This window comes from Pimephales promelas, chromosome 12 (assembly GCF_988280905.1).
Source record: "Pimephales promelas chromosome 12, fPimPro1.hap1.1, whole genome shotgun sequence".
In the NCBI taxonomy this organism is placed as follows: domain Eukaryota; kingdom Metazoa; phylum Chordata; class Actinopteri; order Cypriniformes; family Leuciscidae; genus Pimephales; species Pimephales promelas.
Window position 1 is genome coordinate 20,668,382 of NC_142780.1, and position 23,473 is coordinate 20,691,854.

At 36.1% G+C, this 23,473-nt stretch overlaps 2 protein-coding genes across 9 annotated transcripts; one reads left to right on the forward strand and one right to left on the reverse strand.

Annotated features, from left to right (window-relative positions):
- Positions 1–240: 240 nt before the first annotated feature.
- Positions 241–13,780, reverse strand: fxyd6l (FXYD domain containing ion transport regulator 6 like). Of its 6 annotated transcripts, none has more exons than XM_089117654.1 (10): positions 13,738–13,780; positions 6,639–6,695; positions 6,369–6,395; positions 4,870–4,893; positions 4,412–4,435; positions 3,110–3,184; positions 2,475–2,508; positions 909–940; positions 799–835; positions 241–704 (listed from the first exon to the last, which is right to left on the reverse strand). In XM_089117654.1, the coding sequence occupies exons 1-9, from the start codon at positions 13,763–13,765 to the stop codon at positions 825–827; spliced, it is 312 nt and encodes a 103-aa protein (XP_088973780.1). In that variant the 5' UTR covers positions 13,766–13,780; the 3' UTR covers positions 241–704; positions 799–824. The 6 variants fall into 6 exon arrangements, with proteins under 6 accessions (XP_088973780.1, XP_088973782.1, XP_039535983.1 ...); XM_089117656.1 differs by lacking the exon at positions 13,738–13,780 and adding an exon at positions 10,318–10,426; XM_039680049.2 differs by lacking the exon at positions 13,738–13,780 and adding an exon at positions 8,412–8,739.
- A 769-nt stretch (positions 13,781–14,549) lies between these two features.
- LOC120484641 (engulfment and cell motility protein 1) lies at positions 14,550–22,912 on the forward strand. Of its 3 annotated transcripts, XM_039679935.2 has the most exons (9): positions 14,550–14,684; positions 15,178–15,246; positions 15,490–15,528; positions 18,380–18,516; positions 18,708–18,820; positions 19,443–19,550; positions 20,407–20,486; positions 22,068–22,145; positions 22,361–22,912. In XM_039679935.2, the coding sequence occupies exons 3-9, from the start codon at positions 15,523–15,525 to the stop codon at positions 22,571–22,573; spliced, it is 735 nt and encodes a 244-aa protein (XP_039535869.1). In that variant the 5' UTR covers positions 14,550–14,684; positions 15,178–15,246; positions 15,490–15,522; the 3' UTR covers positions 22,574–22,912. The 3 variants fall into 3 exon arrangements, with proteins under 3 accessions (XP_039535869.1, XP_039535870.1, XP_039535871.1); XM_039679936.2 differs by lacking the exon at positions 15,178–15,246; XM_039679937.2 differs by lacking the exons at positions 14,550–14,684; positions 15,178–15,246; positions 15,490–15,528 and adding an exon at positions 16,207–16,521.
- The last annotated feature ends 561 nt before the right edge of the window (positions 22,913–23,473 follow it).

A 23,473-nucleotide genomic window follows, 5' to 3' on the forward strand; every position in this document is an offset into this window, starting at 1 on the left:
AACAATTAGAATTAAATATCAGAGAACCGTGTATAATATCATGATATATGTAACATGCACAGATATTATTATTTATTTTTTTACAGAATCTAAATAATATTGCAAAATCAGCCACACGATCAAACTGGTTGCACTAATAACAGGGTCAACTATTTATAACACACTGAATAGGAGAGACAGATGCCAAGCACAAATGTTACATAACCGTCACGTCATTTTCTCGATGACACTTAACAGAAATTGCATAGAAATCACTTTATTTTCAACTACAGTGTACAGTTTTATTGTCAATTCAGTAAAGTGACAAAAACTGGAAAGACAATTTACAAAATGTATAAAATGCCAACTATTTCCTTTAGCTACTGAGCCCTTACACAAACTATACGAAGTATTTCACAAACTTCAGAGAAAGCTGAAAAGCACGTGACAAAAACTTGGCACAAATCTCACAGATATCAGGTGCTGAATTCATTCTATGGCAAAGTAGTTTAGCTGACAATTAACAGTTTTATTGAAACTTTTTTTTTTTTTTACCTTTTCATTTTTAAAAAGGAGCACTCATTCTATCATGCATCCAAGAGACAAAGAAATATTGGCATACAAATTTAAAAACTGTGGTGAACACTAGAACTAAATCCTGAAAGGACCGTTTCTTCCAAATGGCCACAGATTTGATTAAGATACTCCTTAAGAAGCCATGCTTTCTGTCAAATGAACAAAAAGACAACAGAGATAGTCTTAAACATTAATGCAGGATATATAACATCACAATAAATGCAAAAGTAGATGCAGTGTCACCTGTTTCTCTGTTCCCCTGGTTTACTTTATTTAGCACCTGCAATAAAAATACAGTAAATGTCTGTTTCGTTTTAAGTTTCATGAATCCAAAAAAACCAGAACATTCTCACCTCTGGCTGCCTCTGTGTCAATTCCCACTGGCCTGTGAAGCAGATAAAGAGACAACAAAAGCGACAAAAAGTTCAAAGATCTATTCTGAACAGCACAGAAATAAATGGAGATTATATAGACGGTTCTCTGCTTAAGATTACAAAACAAGGTGTCACAATTGGAACCTTTATTAAAGTCAGCATGAAAACAAAATGATCAATTATTGTTTTAAGGAGTATTGCAATATTCAATATAAATAAATTTGTGCCCTTTAATCAAGATAACTTCCCCCGCCCTTCTGCATCTCTCTCTTCTCTGATGTCTACTGGCATGAGGGCGGGGCAACCTGTCACACATGTAGGGTGAGCACCATCAAACACACCGATTATATGTTTTTGTGGGACATATCACTTATACTAAAACATAACCTGAAACTGTTATATAATGTCTATCTAACCTAATAAAAACATTTGTATTCAGTCTTTTTAGCTAATAAAAATTTTCTTAAGTCATGTCCAGAAAACAGCATTACATCACAATGTAACATAACATGTCTGTATTTTACATGTCATTTAAATTCAACATCCCTGAGCCCAAAGGCAGCAAGCATCGTGCAGATAACTATTTTTGAAACCGTTCTAACCAAGTCCAACTAAAATCCAACAAAATAAACAATGAACAAATAAAATATAAACAACATGAAATTAGATGATTGACAATCTTTTATATATATATATATATATAATAATAATAATAATATTATAATAAAATATTATTATTATTATTATTATAATATATATATATATATATATATATATATATATATATATATATATTAAGAATATATCATAATTTTAGAAAGGATGTGAATTAAAACAACCACAGCAGGCAATAAGTTGATAAATTCTGTTAAATACAATTTTAATTGATAGAATTATCCATTTGTTTTCTGACAGGGAACACATGGAAAAAAAATCACTGGTCCACAATTTGATTGACAGCCGTCACAACCTACTAGTGACTGTGTTTACTCCTTTCTTTTCAACCATTGGATAGGATTTAAACGGCTGTTGCATTTGTATCTACTTCTGACGAAGGGTGAAATAGATGAAAAACTAGGAAAGAGGTGGAAAACTAAGCCACAAAGCGAAAAAATAAAATGCTTTCTTAAAAAAGCAAAAGAACGCATGCACGTTTTTAAAAACCAATCTGATGAAAATGCGAGACATTTTCTCAATATATGCGACCTGCGGGAAAAGGGGTACGCATTGCGGGACGGGTGATCACCATACTCGCATGTCATGGCCTTTTTTTTTTGATGGGCAAAATCAAGTCCCACTCTAAATTCTTTCCTGTTCGAGAAGTGATTTATGTGAAAATATGGAAGAAAAGACTATCACAACTTCTGTTTTTATGCTGACTTTAAAGGTGTGGTCACATTAGCAACATTACGGTAGCAAAAAGGTCCATTGTCAATAGTGAATAGTGTCACACAGAAGTCAATGTCAAAGCAATTAGCTTTCTGTTGGCTTTAACCTGAACATTCTGGTAGAATAAGATTCATTATAGTTTTCTTTGCCCCTTACTTTGACTTTTTCCCTTTGCAGCGGCATTTCCGACCTATAGGAAACAAACCAGAAATCAGACCCAAACAAATAGTGGTTTATGACATACAAGAGAAATACATTCACATGTCGTCTTAGATGTAGCGCATAACATTTTGTTGCTTTGTAAGATGAGAATTTTCACATTGCGGTCCTTCTAAACAACTCATATGGTCTGTATAACAGACAGCTTCTCAGTAGTAATTTATGAGGGCTGGTGGGGGTTTCAGAGTAAGAGTCAAGGGTTAGACTGGCTGCTTGTCCCTGCACTGAAGGAACACCATAAGGCATAAGGCATGGTGCGGTGTTGGGTATCGTAGAGAGGTTTAAACTTAGAGGTTATGAAAGACATGCTGGCCTGACACCAGTCTACGCTGAGTAACCGATATTTGTTTATCTGTGTGCACGGATCCACTTTAGACCAATATCGACAAAAATATATAAACTGTTCAAATATGTCTATCTATAATGTATGGAGTATCTATTTGATGCCATGCAGTATATAATGTTTTTGTAAGAAATGCAATAGAAACGCTACATTTTAACCAACTCCATGCTCCCGTGATATTAAAACATAACTCGTTCGCAGCCTAGTACGCAGATAGTTTGGCACTCACTGACAATGAGGAAGATGCCCATCAAGAAGAGTATCACGGCAAAGACCATACCACCGATCCTCAGAGATTCATAATCTGGAAGGAGGATTCAGAAGACCATGTACAAATGCACAAATGACACACGTTTACATTTTGAAAACATGAAATTAGTTAAATTAGAAACACAAGCTTAAAATATATTTTAAAATAAAAACAATTGCACTATGGAAAACCAATACACAAGTTAACATTCATTCAGAAATCAGCCCTTTTGTAGCAGGCGCACACGGAATCTGTGCCTGCAGAACATGTTCCTGTTTACCAATAAGTGTCGACCACTACTTTAGTTTCATATTACAAAAATGTATTCAACAAAATTTTTCTTAAAATAAGCACAGAAAATGTGAAAACAGGTCTGCAGATTCCGTTTGGGCCTGCTTACCGGTGTTATGGCAAACACAACACGCACAAACAATTTCCTGAGCATAATGAAGAAGCTAAAGAATGACTTTTCCTGAGACAGTCTGGAACCACTTTTTAAAAACTGCCATATAGTGTAATTAGTAGTTTGCTTTCTAAGTAGGGCTCTTCATTGTGGCACAGATCATTTATATATCCATCCAAGTATGGACAATGAACTGGAAATTCTGGGGTAGATATCAGAATTTGACTGATGTGCTTTACAGAAGCTAAGTCCCGGGGTGAGTAGTTTCCATCTATTTTGGAAAAACAGAAGGGGAAACACAAATCTCGCTGACTTCCCAGATGTTTCCTGAGCAGGGTGATGCACTTTGGCCCCAAAAGCCCTTGCTAAAACAACAGTACTCAGCACAGTATGGGAAACATCAGTAACTCCCATAGTAAAATGACATCAAAATAAATTCAAAATACAATACACTGAAAAACACAAATGCCTCAATGAGTAGGGTACAACTGGGCTAAAGGCGCACCAGGGTAAAAAGGATTTTCCTCTAAACCACTAGGTGACAAAAACTTGAATATGAAAAAGTATGGTATATGGGGTAAAAGGTGCTCATGCTGTCTGAGCTTAAGGCACAATAATAAACAAATGGTTAAATTCAGATGGCAAATAATATCATATTTTAGCCTAAGTTTGGTGTTGACCTGGTGTTCACTACAAAAGATTTTTTTTTTCTGCAATCATACACTATTATCAGCACATTTTTGTTAAGATGTGCCTTTAGCCCTGTTATACCCTACTAATATTTTTTCCCTATCAGCTTTATGAAGTCAACCAAGAGATTTCCTTAATCCATATAAGTATGTATACTGGCTAAGCAGCTAAAGTCCATCTATACTCACCATAATGAAATGGCTTGTCGAACTCTGGTGGGAGAAAAAATGAAAATAACTAGAGTCAAAACTATGTAAAATAGATAAATAAATATATAAATAAATAAATACTGGTAGTAAAATATTAGGACAATTTAAGATGGTAAATGACATTCTAAAGCCAAAACATAAAAAAACATTTTCTATCTGTAGGGTTTTTCATTAGGTATCTGCAAGCCATTTCTCAAATATCAGAATGCTATAGACAAATTGATAATGTATGGGATTTACCGTAAGAGGATAAAAGCTTTCTGACTGGTGACTCCATAATTTTTGCACCCATTGTTAACTAAAAGCTTATAGTGTCAAACACACTTTTTCAAGGCACACAAAATATAAACCTGGTCTAGCCTGGCTAAAAACAATGTTAATAAGCCAATAAGACGTTTGGTTAATGTAAACTCTATTGTAGACAAGAAAACACTTACCGTGAACTTCATCCATTTTGGAAGCTGACGGAGAGAATAAGTTTCAATTAAAATCTAACCAAGCAAAAATGTTGTTTATGCCAGTCAAACAAAACAAATTAGAACAAAACAATTAGATTATCTTGTTATTCTAAGTGCATTTAGAGGAACAAATCTATTTCATTCGTGCAATTTAAATTAATATAGGACTTAGTGATTCTAAAACTGCTTAATATAAAACTGGCAGCTAAACATTCCAGTGCACTACAGTGTTAACATTATGGTTGCACACTACATTTCAACAGTAAAGATATTTGGACACAGACACACATACAGCCATAAAACAGTATAAAATATGGCAATCTTCAAAAAGCATGTGTACAAGGATGGTAGTAGACAAGAGAAATTATATAACTATGAGACTTATTAAACAGGAAGGCCGTTTTAAGAACTTATGTCTGGAAAAAAAATCATAGTAATCACTATATTCTTCAATGAAACAAGACAAAAAAATTTAAATATCTCCAAGATTTAAGAATAAACAATAGCCTAATTCTGTAATATTTGACATGTTTAAAAAGTTCTTCTCAAATACTTATTAGTATTAAACAGGCATTTGCCTGAAAAGTTACTTTAGGATTATATGTCCCCATTTTATGTCACACATTTATCATCAGTGGAGTAAAAATAGAGCAACATGTTTTTAAAGAGTCTTTTCAGAGAAGCTGCTCTCTGTAAACAAAAATGTTGAAGGCATTGCTCCAAATCTCCCATTAAACATTATGAATGGTCTGACTAAGACTTTGTTATCCATAATGATCTGTCCTTCTCTCTCTACCTCCATCCCTTTCAAAAACAATGGACAAAGCATTTTTGCAAAAACATTGCACATGCATGATTATGTGTGCAGAGTACACACACTGGCCAGTCTGACTTAAATCGTGGTTAAATGGTGTATTCAAATGTTGGTTTTGGCAACAACCCAAAATAAGTGTCTGAGAATGCAACAATTCTCACAGAAATCCAAAGGATTAGCCTTATTCGCAGTACTGAAACTACTAAAAGTGGACAAATCTCAATAGAAAACATTCCAACAGCAATACTTGAAATGTTGCAAGGTCAATCAAATCTTGAGAAGTAGCAAAACTGCATATACTCAAGGTTAGGTACAACATGAGCTGCATTTGGCACACATGAAAAAGTCTCAAGCCTTGAAGTGCGAGAGTACTGTTACTTCATGGGCTTTTCAGAAAAACCCTTCAGGGAAAGGTGTAATAAGTAGAAACAAGACACGGTGGAACCGTTTGAGAAACGTGCCAAAAATATGTCAAGCCAAAACTGCACAAGCTGCTCCAGTATCAGAAAAACAGTCAAGTGCAACAGCTGCAGTCAAGTTTTATGAAACAGAAATAAACAGAAAAAGCATCGATACAAAACAGAAGCACAGAAAAACTTGAAATTCATCTTTGTTTATCACTCACATCGCAGTGCGTCACTAACCCTCTAGTCTACACACTTACCTGGCATTTCCCTGCCAAAAGCTGATCCTGCACACATACACACATAGCCTACCGTTAATCTCTAAGGGGAAGTCTGCACAGGACAATAAAACTTTTAATATACTGTTCGGTCGAATTAAATTCTTGAAAATGTTTGAGGAAGACTTTCTAGACTAGTTTATATAAAAACGCTGATTTATCAGAGTAAAGTAGAGAAGGTGTCTGTAAAGAGACCATAAAAAAATAAAATAAACACTAGAGCAAATAAAGAACAAAAGTAAAAGCACTTACCCAGAGCTGGAGCGAAGTAGGACAAAAACACTGCAGCAACACAAAGTTCCATCTTGTCTGAGAAAAAAAAAAAAAAAAAAAAAGTGAGCATGAGACACTGGGCTTTCTTGAATCCCTGCAAAATTTCACACACATGATTCAGTTCTTGTGGGAAGCAAAAACCTGACTAAAAATGTCTCACTTCCCTCATTTTACTTGAAAACAAGTGTAAAATTAAGTTATTTTCACCATTTAACAAATCACGTTAAGCCTGAATTGAAATCCTGGGAGTTGTGGGTGATAGCACACGTACATCACGGAGACGTCTATTTGATGTGATGTTAACATCTGAATGACGTATTTTTAAGAGTGTTTGCTCATCTGCAATATGTATATTGGACGTTTCCTGCCAGATGTCAAATAGACGTTTAGAAGATGTCAGTTTAACATGCATTCTAAATCATCACATCTTCTAAACGTCTATTTGGCATCTGACAGGAAACGTCCTATAGAGGTATTGCAGATGAGCAAACACTCTTAAAAATACATCTTCCAGATGTAAACATCACATAAAATAGACTTGTGCTATCTGGGAATACGTCTTTTCAGATGTCAAAGACGTTTAGAAGATGTAATGATTTAGAATGTATGTTAAAATGACATCTTAAAGATGTCTATCAGATGTTAGTTAACAGCAGATACTTTCCAGATTAAGTGATCTTTCACAGACATCTTACAGACATGTGCTATCTGGGACACGTACACGTTACGTAATACAAAAGAAAACTCATCCAACAAACAATTGAGTTTAACTTCCACAGAAAATAATAAATTGTGATCAATAGATGAAGCATTTCAGACACTGCATCTAAAAGCTGAAAGTGCCCTGTACAAAAAAGTTTAGTTCCCAGCATGTTTAAGTCTCCTGTTGCCAAGAATGGCAAAAAGGCTCTATTTTTGGAGGACCACCGCAAAACGGTGGTATAAGGATCCCAAGGAACATGCCTGTAGGGTGTGGCATTTCAGATGATATTTGGTGAGTGGGTTAAGCCTTACAGACATAAGTGTTCATTTCAGCTGCATCTCCAAAACACACCATCATAATGCTCATCTCAAAACCCACACTGACTAATCAATGCAATTGATTGCATAGACTTCAGTGGTTTCTGAACATCTTATATTAAACCGAATTCATTTGTGTACAGAAAGACCACAGTAAATTACAGTTATTGCACAAATGGGTCACTAAAACCTTTCTACACGGGATAAATATTGAGGAGGAGGAGAAGAGGAGTCGCATACAATTCTGGCACTGACACAATAGCCCCCTCCCCCATTTAAGCAATATTTGTAGGGTTTTACTGAATTGCTTGGTGCTGGCTGCAGGAAAGCTTTCTCTCCACAAAGATTACTAATCCTATAGTAGAGTAAAACTTCTTAGAAGTACGTGATTAAAAACGTGGTTTGCAAAACAACTCTCAGGGAGCAGTAATGTGATATAGATGGTCACGTGCTCCAGCTGCCGATTTAATCAAGTCTGCATTCTTGTAAATGTTAAACAAGAGAGCAAACATCATATCGAAAAAAGAAAAATGCATTCGATGCTGCATATAGAAACGGCACGTGATGCAATCCCCTGTTTTGGAATAGATCGATTGGAACAGATCACACATTTGCAAAAAGCATTTAAAGAGAACCATGTGGTAGGCTAGTTATGCAAGAGATTGTTGCGTTAAAAGTAGTAATAGTTGTATAAACTTATTTTTTTTAATGCAAAGCGCGTGAAAGTCTTACCTGTTCGTTACTGCTGAACAACAAAAGAATCCGGTTTTATCGACTCTCTGAGGAAATTAGAAGAAAACTCTCGACGAAATTATATTCGGTAAATATATAGAATGAGAGAAAAGGTAATTCCAATTTCTGTCAAACGTCTAATATATCTTCTCATCCGAGTTTCAAAAATCTATTTCTTAAACTGTGAGCTGCCGTAGTCTTGGTAGTGGACATGACACGTACATGTAAGTATTCTGTGATGTTCGAACGCGCGCCTGACTGTGGCGGAGCTAGACTCCACCCCAGGCTCTCACGGAGCTCATCATTGCTTCATAGTTCATACCATAGACCTCTGCTCTGGCCTGGGGTTGAGGCAGGCAAGTGATCGACCTTTAAAGGATTTTATAGGACATATTTAGGGCGCAATCTCCTGGGGGTTGCCTCGAGCAAACATCACATGGACGTCTGGAAGATGTAGGCTATTTATTGAGGGGGTTTGCACATGCATGTTTCCAGAACGTGCTGCTAAAAATAAAAAAATAGACATTCAGAACATGTGCTTAAAGTTACCATGAAATATAGCATTATTTATTATAAATGATTTACCCAGGCACAATTGTTTGTATTAATGACCCCTCGTAATCTTTAAACAAAATAACTTCCCCTTTCCGTTTGCAAATCTCTTCTGATATTACATAATAGAATCTCATTCTCTCTTCTTCAACTACTGGCGCAAGCAGCCCGTCAATCAATCACATCAATGGCTTGATGGCTAACCAAAATGATCCAATTCTCGATCAATTCTCGAACAAAAAGTCTGGCTCAACATTTATTTTTCTGGTTCAAAAAGCCAATTCTATCGAAATCTTATTATTTGGAAATTGAATGCATATAAAACTGCTTTAAGATGTTTGTTTTGTTTTTTCAATTTATGCGCTCAGATGTCTTGGAGATGTAGTTCTACATGTGCTATAATGATCCTGACACAGTGGTAAACAACCTACTGTTTTACCAAGGTTGCCAATGTTTTCCTCTGAATGCAACTTCTTAGGCTATACTTTATGAAAACGTGTTCTGATTCATGTAATTAACTATTGTGGTAATAAGATATAAATATACGCTATTATAAAACAAAACATTCTTTACCCATCAACTGTTTACCCTTTTGTTTTTGGGTTTGACCTTAAGTCATGAGTTTCTTTTTGGGGAGGGAGTTTAAATCTTGTGGTGAAAGCACACATGGAATGTGGCCACAATGGCCATTCCTGGAGGGATCCCACATACTTCAGTATCCGCTTAAATGTGTCATAATGTGTCACTATTTTCAGGTCCAAACACTCTCAGATCTCAAAAGCAAACAACAAACTGTGTATATTGTCACAGACATGTCAGTCCAGAAAGCAGGTTATATGTGGCATACCCAGTTATGTTTAAGGGTAAATAATTGGATAACCACAACTTTTCCCAAACAAAAACGTAGGTAACTTTCAGGGTTGTGCAAAAATGATTGCACAATCACCAAATAGGTGAGCATATAGAAATAGGTGGTGATATATTATGCACTGTAAATCAGCATTTCACAAAAGAAGAAGAGAGAAGTAGCACGGCATGGCATGCTTTTTCTTAGCTTATGTTTCCATGATGTCTGTTGTGTTAACCATGAACATACTCTGGGTTGGTTGAATAACTCCCGAACGCTTTTATGGAACCAACATAACTCGAGTAAGCAAGATTCAGGTTAATTAACAGAGGAGTTGGGGTAAATAAACCTTGCTTTCTGGAATAGCTCTACGCTACCCTCACACCAACACAGCGCTTACTTTCCCCCCGAGTTCACTGGCACCTGTTCCTCATCACCAGTATAAGAGCACACACCTCATTTTCTGTCCTTGAATGTGGAAATCGACTCTTTACCTGCTCTACTTACCTTGTTGGTGAGTCCTGCTTGTAAATCTTGAACATCTGCTTCGGTGATGCCTTGTGTCTCAATCTCTAATGTGAAAACTGTCTTAGTGATCTGAAGCCTCCATGAGAGACAAATGACAATGAGTGTCTATTGGCTGTTTACAAGCCTCTCCCAGAATTCCACAAATTCTAGAGATAGCGTTTTTTCACAATACCCAGGGGTTTAGGCAAAATAAAGGGAGTGCTTGAAACTCTTTCTTGTAGGGAGTATGTTTGTACTGTGCCATGCATGTCTCTCCTTTAACTAAACAAGAGGACAGTGTTTTGAAAGCCACTGCTTTTGTTTCATCAAGACATTTACATGATTTGTACAGATTTTTAGATTTTTACATGTGCATGATTAGTCTGTTGTTAGATGATGATGCTCATGGTGGCGCCCTTTAACTAGTGCGAGTCTGTGACAGAACTGAGCAGAAAGTAATGAATGTACTTACACTTGTTCAACGCTGAGCTGCAGCAAAACACCCAACAGGCTGTCTTCCTTTTTAATGACTGGGTACAGCCCAGCAGGTGTGTTTCAAGGAGAAATATGTTTGTCTTTCACCAAATCATCTCTACGCAGCTCCTGCCAGTAAACTGAAAAAAGATGACCACTAAAAAGATAAAATTTTAAAACCCTTCTTCACTAAAGTTGATTAAGTCTGGATATTTTTGTATATTTCACAGTAATATGATGTACATACTGTATGACAGTATAGTCTTCAACTTACAGTGCACTGACATACAGCAGTGACACTGTTCAGCTATAGACTTAAAAGAAAAAGTTCAAAAACGGGGTAATAAGATATAAAAAAGCTAGTATTTTGTGTTTTTTGACCCCCAAAAGTACCCTGTTCTATGCAGAATAAATCAGTTTTTATTATTTTTCCAATATGACTGAAGTATTCATCTCGTGACTGGACAGCATTTTAACTGGACATCATACTGGTATCTCAAGATAGTGTAATTTATTGTGTAAACTTACATTCCTGTATTGTTTTAGTGTATAGTAATGCATCCACGCTCTTCGCACAGTGAATACACGTAATATAGGAGCTTTGAAACAAGTTCCTCACATCAGTTTTGTTTGCAGAATGGAGGAGGACAGTGTCGACAGCCTCTCGCTCCAGAAATAGGCTGTGACGTCAGATTGTGAAACGAGCAGGTGTAACCTTGTCAGATGCTGGGTCATTGTTATAGCAGCCTTGTTTAAGTGTGTATGCGTTTGATCAAGTGTCACAGGTGAGGCTGCAGGGAATGACTTTCTATCTCTTCCCAATAACAAGGTCCACTGGAGTGAGATTGAGGGCAAAATAATAGCAAATTTATTGCCATTTACAAAACTATCACAAAAGGACGGAAGACATACAACAACAAAAATGAGTAGCAGACATCATGCAATGATCTGTATATTATGAGATTTAAATTGTACTCCAGTCCTGCAGCAAGAAGACTGATGTAGTGCGGACTGATGTAATGCTTCAGTTTAAGCAAAAGCAGCAGAGGGACTGGGATACATATGAGCAGTGACCAGAAGTAAGCACTTATGTAACCCAACTCTGAGATGCAGTGCAGATGCATTACGGCTTCATGGACAAATTCCTTAAAACCTTTTCCCTTTTCCATATCACTGCAGACAATGATTAATCTGTATTTACATATACTGTGAAGAAATATTATAAAACCCATGGAGTTTTCCCACATGAAATTAACGATTTGCCACTGAAAAACCCATGAATAACAAAAAACATCCCCACCTCCTTCGTCCTCAAGCCCACACAAAGGCATGTTAGTTCACCCATTAAACATTAAGAACATGCTTAACTGTACACACACATTCAAAACTGTCAAACATGTACAGGAAATAATAGAAATCTTTGTTTTATATAGACAAATGTGATCATTGAAACACTGAACATTATAACGATTTTAATTTAATAATGTGACAATTTATTTATTTTTTCCAATTGGACACATTTCTCAATACTGGGGTCATTTTTTCAAAACTCTTGGTACAATGAGCACAACAGCCGTCTGTGAGATCAACTGTGGATCATTGATCATGCATTCAATAAAGACTACTTTCAAAATACATGAATTCTTTTCTCACTCAGACACAACCACCATCAAAACTACCATCAGGCCAATTTACAGTTTTTAAATACTAGGGGTGTAACGACACCCTCATTTCACGATTCGATACATATCACGATATTTAACTCACGATACGATATTATTGCGATACTTCAAGACATATGGTAAAAGGACAATGGTAACACCAGAATAACGATATTCATGATTCTGAAGCTGAAACTACTAGTTATTGTAGATGAATATGCTTGCACGCTTTCATTGACTAGATATATTTAAAATAATGTCGGACACTTTTTACTGGTAACATCAGACATCTGGCATTATCAGGACCCACAAATATTCCCACATTGCATTATTATACATTATAATCAACATTATATATTGTAGTTTAATGTAGTACTGACACTAAAACTCAGAAATCTTGAATTTTTTCTCATGCAATAATTTTTATTTTGGGGGGACCATCCACGATGCAAATTGTCACTTTCCACGATACGTATTGTTGCATTTTTGTATTGCGATATATTGTGGCATGATATATTGTCACACCCCTATTAAATACTCAAAACTGTTAAATCTAGTACAAAACTGAATCATACAGCAATTTGCTACATTTCTATATTAATACCATATTGAAATATACTCAGAATCTAAAAAATAAAATAAAAAATAAAAAACGAAATGCTTCCAATGTGCCAATTGCCAAATAATTGCATGTAGCTGAAAATCACAGGTGTTAGTCTTTCAATTTCATTATCATCATCTAGACAAAAGGGGAAATAGGAATAATACTGTAATGTAAACATGAATGATTTGTAAAGACATTTTTTGCTAAATAAATTGTGTAATGCTACCCTTTGTTAGTGTTTTTAGGTCATTATTTAATGAGTGACAAAGTGTGTTTGTTGGGTGACAACCTTTGCTATTGTTATGGAGGAATGAGTTGATTTAAGACGTTTGAGAAGTTTTTAGTGCATTTTGAATGTGAAATTAACTGCTGTGCCATCTGAAAGTTGGAAAGGAGAACTGTAATCAATTATAAACTTGGTCATGAGATGCATTCCACATGACATTTACTGACTTTTTTTTTAACAGTACAGTAATTTGTGGTAAACACTAAACACACTTTTCTTTAGGGCTCTAGATGGTGTAAGACTCAAATCCACAGAGTATTCTTAGAGCCTCTAACTGGGAAAATATCTGCCTGCATCCTTGCAAAATATCTGAATTATTGAACAAATCCACAATACCTTAAAGTGACACGAGACCGCAGCAGAGAAGACAAAGAACAGATGAATATTTCACTGACCTCTGAAACCAGCGTGAACCAAACCCATCAACACTTTATATGACAAGACGGAACCTCGCAGCAGATGTGTAAAATCTCCCTCAGTCTGAAAAAAAAATTAAAAAATGATCATATCATACAAAATTACATACTTTGTTATATACATAATTACATACATAATTGTTTTGATATTAAAAGCACTGTGACTCCCAGTTTTCAGGGTTCATGAAGCAAACAAAACATGTGTGTCTGAGGGTGGGTGAGTGAGGTTTTCATAATCTCAAGGATAATTAGAGGAATTTACAGGTGTGAGGTGGAGGTGGTCAGCTGTGCTGTTTGGCAGATGTCAGCATTCTTACATAACCCACCTTACGTAAATCCTCAGCATTGTTCATGAGCCTTGAGACTAACTCATCAGGAGGGAGAGTTGATTAATGCTGTAGCAATGGTGTTTCTGCATCCTACATTAATCAAATTAGAGGTGACATCTTTCAGAACGCATTTAAGATGAGTCTGGTCAGGCATATTAGAAGCCTTTTTTTATGGTACTGGTACACACAGCAGCACTGGATCTGTTTTGGGGTTAGGGGTTACGAATAGCCTACATTTTCTTCATTTTGTGCATACTATCATCATAAGGACATCTTGAATGTTTAAAACACTCAAATGCATCTCAAAATGCATCTCAAAACCTCTGCGTTAATTTGTGGCCCCATTCCAAAAGCTTACTGACGAGTTTATTATAGGTCTCAATATGGAGAAGTTCTCATGAACACAATGTTTTTGGCCTTGAGGAACTGAATCTACCACCTGTGTTGCACTGCTATGACATTTTCTGAAGCAAAGGAAGGTAAAACAGTTGCTCAGGAGGATTCTAGACATTAAACATGATGATGCTGCAAAGAAACATCTGACACCATCAGCTACATCAACATCAACAAGATACATCAACATAACACTGCGAATTGGTGAGTTTTGTTTTCTTCTTGGACTGCAAGAAGCATTTCATTTAGCATTCCATCATTACGACTGAAGTTTTAGGTGATGCTTCTTCTAGCTAGACATAGATTTTTAAAATCCATTTAAAATGTATACACTCCAATTTAAAAGTGATCAAGGGATTTTTATTCAGCAAGAATGCATACAATTGATCAAAAGTGACAAAGACATTTAATGTTAGAAAAGATTTACTTTTCAAATAAATGCGACACTGAAGATTATTGAGTAATGGATAATGATGCTGACAATTCAGCTTTTCAATCACAGGAATAACTTATATTAAAATACAAATCAGTCACTTAAATTGAATAATATTTCACAATAGTATTTTGTAATTTTTTAATCAAATAAATGCAGCCTTAATGAGCATGATACTTTTATGCTCCTTGTAGTATAGCACAGAAACTATTTCCTTTTTACATGTTAAAAAGAACTCACATTGTCCACCATTTCCTTCTTCAGTTTAATAATTGGCGCTTTCAGCACAGAGGAATTATTCCCTGCTCAAGGGGAACAGTTACGTCAACTGCGGTCAGTACAATCAATTGATGGTCTCTTCTAAAATTACCAAGCCTAAAAATAACAAAGGGCTTTATAACCCAAGGGCTAAGTCATTCATTACTCAATTAAACACTAATAAATGACAGAATTTTTGGGTGAACCAACCCTTTCAGAAACCATAAAATGCGGTTTGCATGGTTTAGGAGAGCTTTTTTTTGGGGGGGGGGGGGGGGAGTGAATGTACTACTTAACATCTCATGTTGTATTCCACAGAAGAAAGAAAAAATCATAAGGCCGTAGAACAACATGAGGGTGAGTACATGACAATTTCATTTTTGGTTGACCTGACAGAAAGTCTCTGGTATTATCACCTGTAATATTTCGATCAACCACTTTAAAGGTGAACCAGGCAGCATTATAACACACAGATAAATTCAATACTGAACACTAATGGCTCATCCCTTACCCCCAAAAACATCTATAATTCTAGTCTAGCCTGTCCCTGTACCAACATGCTTTGATTCATGGGATGAAAGTACATCTCTCCTAGTACATTTGACAAACCAGAGGATGAAAGTGGAGTGAAAGAGCAAGTAAAAAGGAAGAGGCTGCAAGGCTCTTATTGTGTAAGACTGGGGTAAAGAAGAGTCCCGGCACCAGCCCGACAGGACACACTGAACCGGTTTCCATGACAACAGAATTCTAATGACTGCACCCCTGGTTTTTGCTTTGATGGAGAACGATGCACGTTTCCACACCTTTTCCCTTTCACAGAAAATGTCAAACTCTTTTCAGGGCCATTTGTATCTCGCAGTGCTCCTGAAAAACATCAGCAAGTTTAATGTGATTTAGCTAGACAGAAGATAAAATCTTAAATCATAATCTTTTGGTCATGTCCTCCCCCCATCCCCCATCCCTCCATCCAATTTGCTCATGCTCTCCCTCTGTGATCTACCCATGTGACCAAAACCAGCTGTTCATTGGCTGGCATCACAAAGGCATCTGCCCAATCGGTGCAGATCACTCATATAAACAAGCAAAGCAGCGTTCTAAGGATTCAGAACTGATTCTTTCTTTCAGTGAGGAGTCAAAGAGAAATACTACATTGGGTTCTACTATTTTTTTGCCCCCCCCTTTCTCATACCTGCACGCAGACAATCTATTCTTGCTGTGGGACCATCTGCTGTCGCCTGCATCACTTCTCTCGCCCCATTGCCACTGTGACCAGATAAACGGGTTTATGGTTCATTCCTTTAATACAAATATTGAAATTTCTGCACTGACACATGGACATGGCTGTGACATGTAAGTACAGCAAGCCTTTAAATGACCATACTTTAACTGACTTTGCTCACAGAGTAACCTGAGAATCATACTAGTGGAAGAACTGAATGACAGGGTGATGCTTTGTTATTGTTTTGTTACAGTAAACATTGCATGATCATAGAATACATTAGAACAGAGTCAGCTGGCAGATCCATTTTAAATATTTGTTTTGAAATATTGCAATGAATTCATGTTTTTATGTAATGATTTACAGGGGAATGTCAGCATTACTAAACCACAAAATTATATCGGCTTTTAATTATTATAAACCTAATGCAACTTCTAGTTATTTTTCATGTTTGACTCCCTATTTTTGATCAAGGGATCTAATTATAGCTCATCACTTTAATACCCTTTTGCTTTGTTTGTCACTGTTGAGAGGTGGGGAGGGGGGTGTTATTGCTTATTATTGGAGAAAAAATGTTATCGAAATTTTTACAATCTGGAGGAATCAACAGTTTGTCTGGAAAAGCTATGTAATGAAACGTACCGGAAGCATGGTGAAAAAGTAGTCAGCATATTGTATTGTATAAAATTTTAATACATGGCTACAATTAATAGTTGCATATATTCACCTTCCACTATCCTGATCTTGCAATAGAAACATGAATTACAGGATCCTGATCCTGCATGTGTTGCCAAATGTTGATTGATTAGAACTCAAAATGAATAAAATTATCAATTTATTTATTTAAATAATAATAGTAATCTATAAAACAAATTTATTAAAGAAAATAGATTAATAAAAAAAAAATCTCAATATGAAGAGTTCAGATGCAAAAGCCTCTAAATGCCATTTGAAATTTTCTTCTTTAATGATGATTTTTATCAAACTTGTATATTTAAGTTCAGTAATTTCACTTAAATAACAATTAATAGGTAATTACCATTGCCATTTAAGTGAAATCATCAAAATTAAATATACAAGCTTGATAAAAATTATCATTCTAGAAGAAAATTTCAAATGGCACTTAGAGGCTTTTGCATCTGAACTCGTCATATACTCTCAGTATGGTTTTTTTATTCTTAATAACAGCAGCTATAAAAAGCAGTTTATAAAAACTTGAATGCTCTTATACACACTTTTTAGTCTTGGTCCTGTTTTTATATTTCCCTCCTGTAACCCAAATCCAAGTTCACAGTCATATAGCTAATGGTCTACATAAAGATGATGTTGTAATGTTATTTAGGAAATTAATTCATTTCCAGAATCATCAAAATGCTTAAGTACACACTTAAGTGTCAATTGCAATTAAAAAGAAAAAAAAATCGTATACACTAGTTAAAATCTGCAATGAAAATGTCATTGCACTTTTATGAATTTACTTACCGGTAACCGCATTAACAGAGTAGAAATAGTGAAAAGGTAAACAGATGCTGAGAGACAACACACATGACAACCGAAACGAACCACAACCGATGTGTCCAGACATTAGCTGGCCTACTCACTTTAGTGTACTGTGTCAGCATGTTTCTCCCCAGGCTCGGACTGTCACAGCACTGTTAGAGATTAGACTGACAGGGCCTTAATCCCATTGAGCTCCTCAGTTCCCCCTGCCAGACCCCAACACTGTGCCAGGCATGTACCCAACGGCCACACAAAGGGATGCGAGGTCTGAGATAAAGAAAAACTCCATTAAGCCACACAGATAAAGACTCAGACTGCAAAACTGCAGTATAGCCATCAGCAAATCACTGTTAAGACAGAAAACGCTCTTCAACAGCAAACTACAATGACAGCTGGTGAAGCCTCCAGGCCATCAAGCGAAAGGAAATCACGCCATATGAACAAAGCAAAAGATGTGTTGCATTTGAATGACTGTCTCCATTTCTGTAGGTGGAGAAAAAACAGAAATGGTACACCACCCAAAGTGTCACATTGCGATTTAACACGGTGGGCAGTGGCAGGCCACACAGACCCTTGCTGAAATCAGAGATGTTGAGCCAGGAGGACCCCAAATCACGTCCAATGCTGTAAGTGCATCTTCTTTTAGTATATAAATGAAGCAATTCACCACTTATTTCACTCATTATTTACAATTCAATTTTAAATGCATCCGAGCATGCATCATCTGAGTGACAACTTTCTTAACAAGCCCTTAACAATGATACGACGAGCCAATGGTTTGTTGCTGCTTCGAGGTAACATGTCTGCGTGTGTTTAGAGAACTACGAGAGAAACTCCAGCCAGAGGTGACCGAGCTGATCAAACGGCAGAGGTTGAACCGGCTGTGTGAGGGGACCTGCTTTAGGAAGATCAGTGCTCGTCGCAGACAAGGTCAGTCGCTTATCCAAAAATCTGATAACCTTTGTAATTCAGTTCATGGATTCAGTTCCAAATTCGCCATTTGATGGATTTGATTGCAGTATTATAGATGCAATGTATGACACACTAACAACACCGGATTGATTGACAATCAGATTGGATATACTTAAATTGAAGCGAGACCCTGTATAGCTTAATGTCTATAAAGATTACATACATTTTTAATAATCTACTCAAATATAGGGCATTACAGGCTTAGGTTCCCTCGACCATCTTACCCTAATGCTTGGTTTGTTTGATGTTGCATTATATTAAACAAGGATATGAATATATTTAATGTATAATCTCATTCTGTATTTGGGGCACAAAACAGCCTATATGCAAATACATTGTATCTATTAAAAAAAAAAAAAAAAACATGAAAAGAGCAGTTAGTCAAGGTTTAAAAGCAAAGTGATGCTTTTAATCAAAAGTGAATTCATTTACAGTGTTGTCCGACTAGAAAAACTGTCAAATCTGATTAGAATGGATCATTATAAGGACAATGCAAAGCAAGATATTTGTGCAAAGAAAACAGCCAAACAATGACTTGCACAGTATAACATGCATATTTTTATTAATACATATGTCCTAGACAAGTTCTGGTATTGTCGTCTATCACCAAACCACAAAGTGTTACACTATGGAGACATAGAGGAGTTCTCACAAGGACAAATATCACACGACTCTCTCCAGGAGAAAGGTGAGAAGCACTTTTTGATCATAAATGACAAAAGCCGTAGATGAAAACTGCAGTTTTTTTAAATCACATTGATAGTTAAAGGGATAGTTCACTTTGAAATTAATTTTTGATATGTTTTAGCTTGCCTCGATGGCATCCAAGATGTACGTAGGTGCCTTTGTTTCCACAGTATTTTAAATTTTTATATTTTTAGGTCAAACCGTTCTTGTCTGTCAGTCATATAATGCATGTATATGGGGTCCACCTTAAAGATCATGCACAGAGAAGTCCAAATTAAACATGATTTAATGACTCGTAAATGTAACATTGATGGCCTAAGACACGAAACGAGCAGTTTGTGTGAGAAAACGAACAGTATTTATATCATTTTTACCTCTTGTAACCACTGCCACAAAGCGCCCGCGCCCTCAGATCACTTAGACATGGCTGTGGTTACAAGAGGTAAAAACGTTTTCTCGCACAACTGCTTGCTTTGTGTCTTAGGCCATCAATGTGTACTTACATTTACGAGTCATTAAATCATGTTTAATCTGGACTTCTCTGTGTATGCTCTTTTAGGTGGACCCCATTTACCTCCATTATATGACTGACAGACAAGAACGGTTTGACCTAAAAACATCAAAATTTAAAATACTGTGGAAACAAAGACACCTACATCTTGGATGCCCTTGAGGTAAGCTAAAACATATCAAAAATTCATTTCAAAGTGAACTATCCCTTTAATACCATATTGATCCACAAGCTTGAAGCAGACTAGAGCTAAATGTTTTTAATGAATTTGGTTGAATATAGCCTAATTTCTACGAAATTCTGAATTGGTCAACTCTCCATAACATTCCATCTTCTCTACATTCAGTGACAGTGGCAGATATCAAAGCTTTGGTAACAGGGAAAGACTGCCCACATATGAGGGAGAAAGGAGCACTTAAGAATAAGGTAAGAAGTATTAGTTATTGTAATTGTAATAAGAAACTTTGACAAGTTGGTAAACTCACCAGACAGCTAGGTGTTGTGGATCCAAACTCAGAGCAGACAAGACAGGCTGATTTTACATGCAGAATCTTGCAGAGGCAAAAATACATGAAATCCTTAATTACCTCAAAATAATAACTAGAACAGCCCCAAGGAAAGACAACAGTGGAACACAAATGCCAATTAAGTCCAAATGACGCCATCTAGTGGTTAGATGGCCCTTTTTACACACTGTGTAACAAGTTTTAATCTTGCGTCATCAGCATCGTAAATGCTACGAAGTTTTATATTTTCATTTTTTATGTATGTAACCTAAATTTATAGCACTATATTTTTTATTATATTATATACAGCGGCTGTGCTTTACAAATGCACATATTTTTGTCGATTGCCATTATCAATCTCTCCATTTATTTTTTTCCTCTTTTTAAAAATTGTGAAAAGACTTTTGTAGCATTTTTCTTTGCTATTTGAGCTCATAGGAACACAAAAATACACATATTGTAGTCACTCATTCACTTAAAAAAAACAAAAAACAAAAAACTTTTGGTGATAATTTACTCACCCCCATGTCATCCAAGATGTCCACGTCTTTCTTTCTTCAGTCGAAAAGAAATTAAGGTTTTTGATGAAAACATTCCAGGATTTTCTCCATATAATGGACTTCAATGGGAACCAAACGGTTTAACGTCCAAATGAGAGTTTCAGTGCAGCTTCAAAGGGCTTTAAATGACACCAGACGGTAAATAAGGGTCTTATCTAGCGAAACAATCGGTCATTTAAAAAATAAATAAAAAAGTTTACGTTTTATAAGCACAAATGCTCGCCTCGCTCTGTTCTGTGATGAGCGTTCGTGACTCTCCTGTTCAAACTCGTTCATCAAAATGAACAAATCTTTTTTCGACTCATGACTCGAAGGGTCCTAGATAAGACCCTTATTCATCGTCTGGTGTCATTTAAAGACCTTTGAAGTTCCACTGAAACTCTCATTTGGACCTTGAACCATTTGGTTCCCAATGAAGTCCATTATATGGAGAAAATCCTGGAAAGTTTTCATCAAAAACCTTAATTTCTTTTCGACAGAAGAAAGAAAGACGTAGACATCTTGGATGACGTGGGGGTGAGTAAATTATCAGCAAACGTTTTTTAAAAGTGAACTACTCCTTTAACCGAAGACTATGGATATTAAATCGACTTACATGGGTAGCGCCATATTTAATTTTGTCAGGAATGAAAACAAGGATGTGAGGGGTAGACGTTCAATGAATAGCATTGTTTTACAACATACCAATTGCGTGTATGAGTGCATATGTAGGGTTTGAGAGAGAGGAATGTTTATCTATTCATCTCTCAAACCTAAATTTATGAAGTTTTAAATTGACATTTTTGGAAATTCAGCAGACTTGGGGAGGAGGGTTTAATAGCAAAAGAAGCCATCTGTTTTGCAAAGGCACCGCAAGTAAAGTGCAAGTGGGAATTGTGGAACAGTAAGTGAGGTCAGGTGCGCTGCAGGGTTGGAGATTACTCTCTTCCTCTGCTTTTCAGGAGCAGCTGGAGTTGGCCTTTTCCATTCTCCATAATTCTGATGAATACCTGAACTTCATTGCTCCAGACAAGCATGAGGTGAGTATCAGGATACTAAGCCAGAACAGTAATAAAAGGTATACTTCTCTCATGGATAGGTAAAGAACCTTTGTTCTTTATAATATAACAATATCACCTCATCAAAGCCATTAAAAGTTGGCCTAAGTTGTATTACCACTAATGAGCTGCTTGAATTAATGCATCATCCTTAACAATGCTCTATTGATAAATTCCTTTATTTTTTTATTCACTAGTTCTGTATTTGGAGTGATGGCTTAAATGCTCTTTTGGGAAAAGAGATGACAAGTGAGCTCACAAAATCAGATATGGACACTCTGGTTACTATGGAGCTGAAACTTCGCCTCTTGGACCTCGAAAACATTCAGATTCCTGACGTCCCACCTCCTGTTCCCAAAGAGCCCAGCACTTACGACTTTGTTTACGACTTTACCCAGCAGCACACTTGAGACTGGAATAAAGTCAAGCTGAAAATCAGCTGTAAGGAAGAAGTACTCACCTTTTTGCTATCTGTTCCCTCTTTCCTCTTGTATGGATGGACTCGTGTTCAAATCATACATTTTCCCTCTAGATTGTGACTCTGATGTGATTGTGATGCTTTCTTTTTCCTTTAAATGCCTCTCATGACTTCTGCAAAGAGAAAAACTCACAGTAACATTTCTTCTGTCATCAGTTTTAATGAACTCAAATTGGGGTATCATTCACAACTTTGTATATGTCTAGTCTAGTGTAACACTGACAATTGATTTGTTTCACAATCATATCAAATAAAATGAAATCTGCATTTACATTAAATCATAACCACATTCAACTCACAGGACAGTTAGATTATTGTGCTAGTCATTAGACTGAAGAATGATTCCAGAGTAATCAGGTCAACTAAATGACACTGAACATTAAAGTTACGGTAAAGGATTATTTCCAATGTACGTTTAAGATATACTGTTTATACATACACACACATCCAGTAAGCAAGAATTATTATACGAGCAGGTGTTTTGAAAACACATTTTTGCATTTAAAGATAAAAAGGCCATTGATTGACTAAGTCAGATCCCTTTTCCTGTTCTTAAATATACAGTTTGAATTACAATTATTTGAGTTGTTTAATCATTGGCACTGCAGTTTCATTCACAGGCAGAGTTTGGATGGACAATTTGGACTTTTGAAGTGCCATCCCAAACACTTTGAACATGTCATCCACCCTGAGATCATTGCGCTGTTCACTCAGATAATCATAATTGAGTTTTCATTGACATCATAAACACTTTTAAAAATAAAAGTCCAGGAAGGGATTTAAAAGAGTAGTTCACTTTTAAAAAAACTTTTGCTGATAATTTACACCCATC